The following is a 6442-nucleotide window of genomic DNA, read 5'->3' on the forward strand; positions in this document are numbered from 1 at the left end:
GTCATGATAGAACATCGCGAGCAAAATGAATACATGCTATAAATTGACTGTCTGTGTTTGTTCCACCACACCTTTGTGGTAAACTGTGTATGGCTCTCTCTTACTGAGACTGTGTGCCAATCAGTAATATAGTAGTATAAGTAGTATAAGTAATAAATTGAATTTTCCTGTGCCAAATGCAAAGTAATATTTTGACAGTTCAAAAAAGCCAAACCAACACTCGTTCTAAATCTCTGTTTTTGTGTGTTGCTTAAATTGTTCATATTTATCCTTAAACCTCTGTTTTCGTTCACGTAAAATCTGTCAAACGAAAACAATTTTCGCTGAAAACTACTTGAAAACTCACGCTTCACTCTTACCAATCTGTGCCTGCAATAGCTTTTTTTAGATATATTTATCGAAGTGAAAGTCATATTTTATCATGTTTAATTCAACAGTTCAGATTTATTCTTAATTGGCTGGCCAACTTAATATAAGAATAAAAGAAAAGGGATGTTAGTGACAAGAAAATAAAATAAAATTGTTTTGGTTTTGCTTTTTTTATTCCAGACCTATAAATAATGGATGTAAGAAATGCCAACGAAAAAACTAACAGCCGGTGTGGACAGCCTTCCAAATCCCAAAACATGTTTCAATTTGTTTTCGTTGTCGGTCAGAATATGGTATAACTGAATACAAGGGTGAAAGCAGTTTCTTGCTCGTGGAAGGTCCTAGTAAATCGATTAATTGCGATGAATTTTGTAAACAGTGGCTTTGTTTCTTTTCTTTTCTAGGGTAGCTTATCAGGAAGAAGAAGAATGGGAAAATTAAAAGAATTACGCTCACAGAGAGCGAAATAAAGAAATAATAAAGAAACGCAAAACTAGCAGAAACTAGCAAGTAAACCGCTGATCGATGTATTTGACTATTGAAAATATTTGGCGCGAATTTTTGTTTATCCATTTTGACAGCTGCTGGTTCCTACAAAAATTAAGAGCGTAAGAACGAGAGAGCTGCTAGTTTTTTTGGGTTAAGAAACGCTTTCCTGCAGAAATTAGTGATAATTTGTGATGATTATCTGTTAAGAAACAAAGCTAGCAGAAACTAGCAGCTCTCTCTCGTTCTTACGTTCTTCTTTCTTTGGCTCTCCTGCTAGTAAAATTTTAACTAGCAGAAACTAGCAGCTGTCAAATGGATACACAAAAATTCGCGCAAAATATTTTCAATAGTCAAATACACCAATCGGGGAAAACTTCGCCAGAGTGCACCACGCTTTGAACAAAACGACTTTTTTGGAAGGGTAGAGGGGGTCCTACACATCACAAAACTGAAAACCAGACCGCGAGGAAACTCATAGTTTACGAGTAATTTGTTGTTAAAGTTGAAAATTTCACCCCAAAATATGTACAACAAACCATTTCAAACAAATACAGGTGTGTAGAAAACACACATTCCAACTAAATTAAGCTCTTTGAACGTTTATCTATTTCATATTTTATTAATTTCATTATTTAACGATGAGGAACACGTTTATAAATTTGTTTACTTTTCTTTAGAGAACTCAACCAGTATGAAAGTGCAGGTATGGATAATTACGAAGATGGCCGCATGTGTGATTAAGTAAGAATATTTTAAAGGCGTAAGAATATTGTGAGTGCTATTGTATTATGAGTTTAATAGCAATTATGAGTATTATGTGTTCAATAGCAATTGAATATTATGTACGCAGAATTCAACGATGTCAGTAGCTTTGACACAAGACGCTTTCAGCGTAAGCGGCCTTCGGCCGCGCTTAGGGATTGTAACCCTCACAATGTAGAATTCTCCTTTTTGTGTTGCCTTCTCAAGTGTATAAAACACCTTCTGACTTCGTAGTATTTTTTGGCGCAGAACCCTTTCTGCGCAGGCGGCCTTTGGCCGCGCTTAGGGATTATAACCCTCACAATGTAGAATTCTCCTTTTGTATTGAGAAGAAAATTAGCAGAAGCATTTTTGAGCAGGACTTCTTTCTGCGTAGGCGGCCTGCGGTCGCGCTTAGGGATTATAACCCTCACAAAGTAGAATTCTCTTTCTGTGTTGCGAAGAAAATGAGCAGAAGTATTTTTGAGCAGAACTTCTATCTGCGTAGGCGGTCTGCAATCGCGCTTAAGGATCATAACCCTAACAATTTAGAATTCGGCATACATCAAGATAACCAACCGTTCAGCTATAGAAAAACTAAAAATGCAGATTGCTAGTACTTTTTACGCTGATTTTAACTATATAAATATTATTTGCCGCAATTAAAAAGCAAAGCAGATATAAGAGGTAAAACAAAAAAATTGTGATATTTTAAAACATTAATATTTTCTAAACTGCGTAACCGATTTAAAAACTAATGATGTCAAAATAAAGACACTTAATTTAACTTCAAGCTGATATATAAAATGTGTATGATTTTTTATATATTTAAGCCAAAAATATTATAAAACCAAAAAAATGTCATAATTTTTTCATAAAATAACCCTTTTTTAGAAAAAGTCCATAATCAATGCTAAAAAAATTTATATTATTGAAAAAGTGCAAGTTCTTACCTTTGATTTGATATACTTATTATATTATGATTTGCTTTTGAGTTTTCAGAATTCAGTGATAATAAAAAATATAAATGCATGTATTTGCAAATGCATATTTTAGTTAATTAAACAAGGCGAGTTAACGGACTATTTTGGAAAGGGTACTGTTTTTGTTGGAAGCGGGAAAATTTATGCCGTTTTATATGTACATATATGTATATACTTACAGCTATTTTTCATTTGTTTGTGTTCCGGCGGAGATAAAAAACGTATTTTGAATATTTTTTAAAAAGATGAATACTCTTAATTTATTTAAAATATATAAAATGTTTGAACGTGAGGACGGTCTTAAGATTAATGCAAATGTGCTCGAACAGTTGCAGGAGTGGAATTTAATTCCTCGTGAAGGGCAATATTTATGCGCTCGGGGCCATCCGCTGAAATTGTTGGAGTGCACTGCATCATCGGATGGATTCGTTTGGAGGTAAGTTTACCGTGCGTCTATTAAACTGTAATACAAAAAAAAATTATGTGTAGGTGCCGTAAAATTTCGAAGTCTGGAAAGCAAGTGCGAACGTGTAATCAGCAAATTTCATTAAGAAAAAACACATTCTTTGATAGGTCGAGGCTATCGATGGTGAAGCTCATTGCATTTTCTTACTTTTGGTTGAAGAATGTGACACAAGATTTTATAATTGAGGAGTTAAGTATTACAAGACTGACCGCAGTTGATTGGTGTAATTTTTGCCGTGAGGTAGTGTATGACGGCATGGTTGTAAAGGGGCGGAAAATTGGAGGTGTCGGGTCTATTGTTGAGATAGACGAAAGCAAATTCGGACGCCGGAAGTATCATCGTGGACACGCTGTTGAAGGGCAATGGGTTTTTGGTGGAGTGGAGCGTGGTACCAATAAGTGTTTTCTTGTTCCCGTTTAAAAGCGGGATAAGGAAACTTTATTGGCAGTTATAAAGAATTGGATTGTTCCTAACACGACCATAGTTTCCGATTTTTGGAAGGTGAGTTTAATGCCTAAGTGTCCATATATGTGTATATAAATATAAATATATATATATATATAAATTTAAAATGTTTTTCGTTGCAGGCGTATGACTGCCTAAGTGATGAAAGGTACGTTCACTTTAAAGTTAACCATTCGGTTAATTTTAAAGACCCAGAAACGCAACAACACACAAATACAATTGAGGGACTTTGGCGGCATGTCAAATATTCAATGCCGCAGTACCATCGAAACAAGAAGTTTTTTAGTGGATATTTGGCAAAATTTATGTTTGTGAGGCATTGCAAACATGCAGGTTTGGATCCGCTGAGCAATTTTTTTTAAACTGGCTGGTGCATTATACAATCCACTGAATCCATACATGCCGGAAGAAGCAGAGGATTTTGAAATTGAGGTTATGGAAGAAGAGTAGGTGTAGCTTTTAATGATTTCTGTAAGCCCTTTTAAGAATAAATTAATAATTTATAGGAGGAAGTCGAATATTTTGTTTTTTAAGTGGAAAAAAGTGATGTGTTTTATTGTCTGGCAACACAGAAAGGAGAATTTTACTTAGTAAGGGTTATGATCCATAAGCGCGGCCGAAGGCCGCCTACGCAGAAAAAAGTTCTGCGCAAAAGAAACTATGGTATCACTCTTATGTTATATCCTATTTTCTTTTGTCTCTCATTCTTTTGCATATTTTGGAGTTTGACAGCTGAACTACGCCATTTAATTTGCATATGCAACAAAAGTCAGACGCATGACTTAGAAGGTGTTTTTATTTAATAAATTGTGGTTAAGTGGTTAATATTAAAGTTATAAAGAAAGTTATAGCTCATCGAGTAAAGTGTAAAGTGAAGGAGAATATAAAAATATATTGCTGATGTAGCTGCTTTAAGGAGAATAGGAGTGATAAATTTACGCTAATTTCCGAATTTTACAAAAAAGGGCATATTTCAAACCCAATTTGTAAATAAATTAGTGACCCAAAATTACAATAGTGGATGCTAAAATAATGGGTAGACCCTTGGCTACAAGTGTGTGCAATTTTTTTTTGGATCGGGTCACCCCTTTGGACGCAATACCCCGAAATAGGTGGACCACTTACTAAACAGTACCCAGCTTAATTTAGTGGGAGTGTGAGTTTTCTGCACAGTTGTATTTGCTTGAAATGGTTTGTTATTGTACATTTTGTTATTTGAAATTTTCAACCTTTTACTCGTAAACTATGTTTCCTCGCCGTGCGGCTTTCAGTTTTGTGATGTGTAGGACTCCCTCAACACCCCCCATAAAGTCATTTTGTTCAAAGCGGAGTGCACTCTCGCGAAGTCAAACCCACCAATCTGCTGATTACTTGCTAGTTTCTGTTACTTTTGCGTTTCTTTACTTTTTCGTTATTTCGCTCTCTGTGAGCGTAATAGGCTGTTTTTGCTTACGCGTAAAAGCACATTTAGCGCATTTAGCTCTAAATGCTACTCTAAATGTACATTTATCCATACAAAATTCGTCACCTAAATGCAACTCCATTTTTGCATTAAGAATCTAAATGCTAAAAGCAACCCTGTGATCTTCCAAAATTTCCACGATTCGAACATGGTTTAAAGAGAAAAAGTGGCAACATTGCTTTTTCGAGTATACAGTTGTTAGCTACGTTTCAGTGATCGCCGATCGAGATTTCTTTTATTTTGCATTACATATTTGGGTAAAGAAAAGTTAAGCAAATTCAACATCGATTTGATGCTGATAGAAATCTGGATCAATTTGTGATCAACTCGGTTCGTTTTGTTTCCTAATTAAGTGAGAAAATTTTAATTGACATCACCGACAAATGAATATATACACAAACAAATTTTCGGTTATGGTTAAAACAATACAAGTTTTTGTATTGAATTTTTGGGTTAAAATTTATTTTTCCCTTTTCAGTAGGGTTTTTGCACATTATCTCCTGCGTGAGAATTGATCGTAATATATACGCATCTAAATAAGAGACTGGAACACGGCTGTTTGTCAAAAGCATACGATTTCGAACTCGCGTAAATGTACATTTGCTAAATGCTATAGCATGAACGCTCTTCGAAAACATATGTTCGAAAGTGCTAAATGTTGCATTTTTAATGCAGCAAAAACGCTGCATAACGCTGTCAATTTTCTCATTCTTCTTCGTCCTAATAATTATCTGCTAAAAAAGAAAAGAAACAAAGCTAGTGTAGAAGTTGGGCACTTAATCGATTGTTAATAAGAACTCGATCAATATCGATTAATTTTACCAATTTTAGAATTTTGATGTTGATCAAAATATGTTTACCTATACTTAATAATGTCTTCGAAAGCAACGTTTGGCTCTTGGATCTGTATTGGAGTGTTGGTTTTTATTACTTTATTAAGAATATCTGAGGGTGGTAGTCCTTATGAAATTCTAGGAATAGAGACTGATGCCACATCCGAAGAAGTTAGAAGAGCATATAAACGTTTGGTTAAAACATGGTGAGTACATTTTATCAGAGAATGTTTGCAAATTGGATATATCTTAAAAAGGTACGTCGTGGATTTTTGGACGACTGCATAACCCCAGCTGAGGTTGTATAAGAACTATGATTGGATAAGTTCAATAATAAAAGGCATACTACACTACACATTATAGCAGTCTTCTATGCATGGATTCTTAGGAGCAAGCCCTCCCGGATATTTGCCGGTCGTATGACTGGTTATCTGGCTGGGAGATCTCCAGCCTTTTGGCATCATATTTTTTGGTCAGAATTCATAGGTAATCGGAAAATCTAACCCAATTTTTGGGAAAATTTTAGAATGCGGACGGCAAATTCTAGAAAAAGTTGGGGTTGAATAGGACTACCTGATTCGAAAAAGGTAATTCTCTAGTGTAGGGTAACAACCCCTAAAAAAGGGCCGGAAAA

General features: G+C 35.0%; 1 protein-coding gene across 1 annotated transcript; it reads left to right on the forward strand.

Annotated features, from left to right (window-relative positions):
• Positions 1-2860: 2860 nt before the first annotated feature.
• LOC118752400 lies at positions 2861-3661 on the forward strand (the record flags this gene model as incomplete). Its single annotated transcript, XM_036487294.1, has 4 exons — positions 2861-3018; positions 3072-3414; positions 3472-3549; positions 3636-3661. Coding segments are annotated over exons 1-4 (605 nt in total), but the record flags the coding sequence as incomplete, so codon positions are not given.
• Between the last annotated feature and the right edge of the window lie 2781 nt (positions 3662-6442).

This window comes from Rhagoletis pomonella, unplaced genomic scaffold (assembly GCF_013731165.1).
Source record: "Rhagoletis pomonella isolate Grant_MI unplaced genomic scaffold, Rhpom_1.0 Rhpom_scaffold_01465, whole genome shotgun sequence".
NCBI lineage: Eukaryota > Metazoa > Arthropoda > Insecta > Diptera > Tephritidae > Rhagoletis > Rhagoletis pomonella.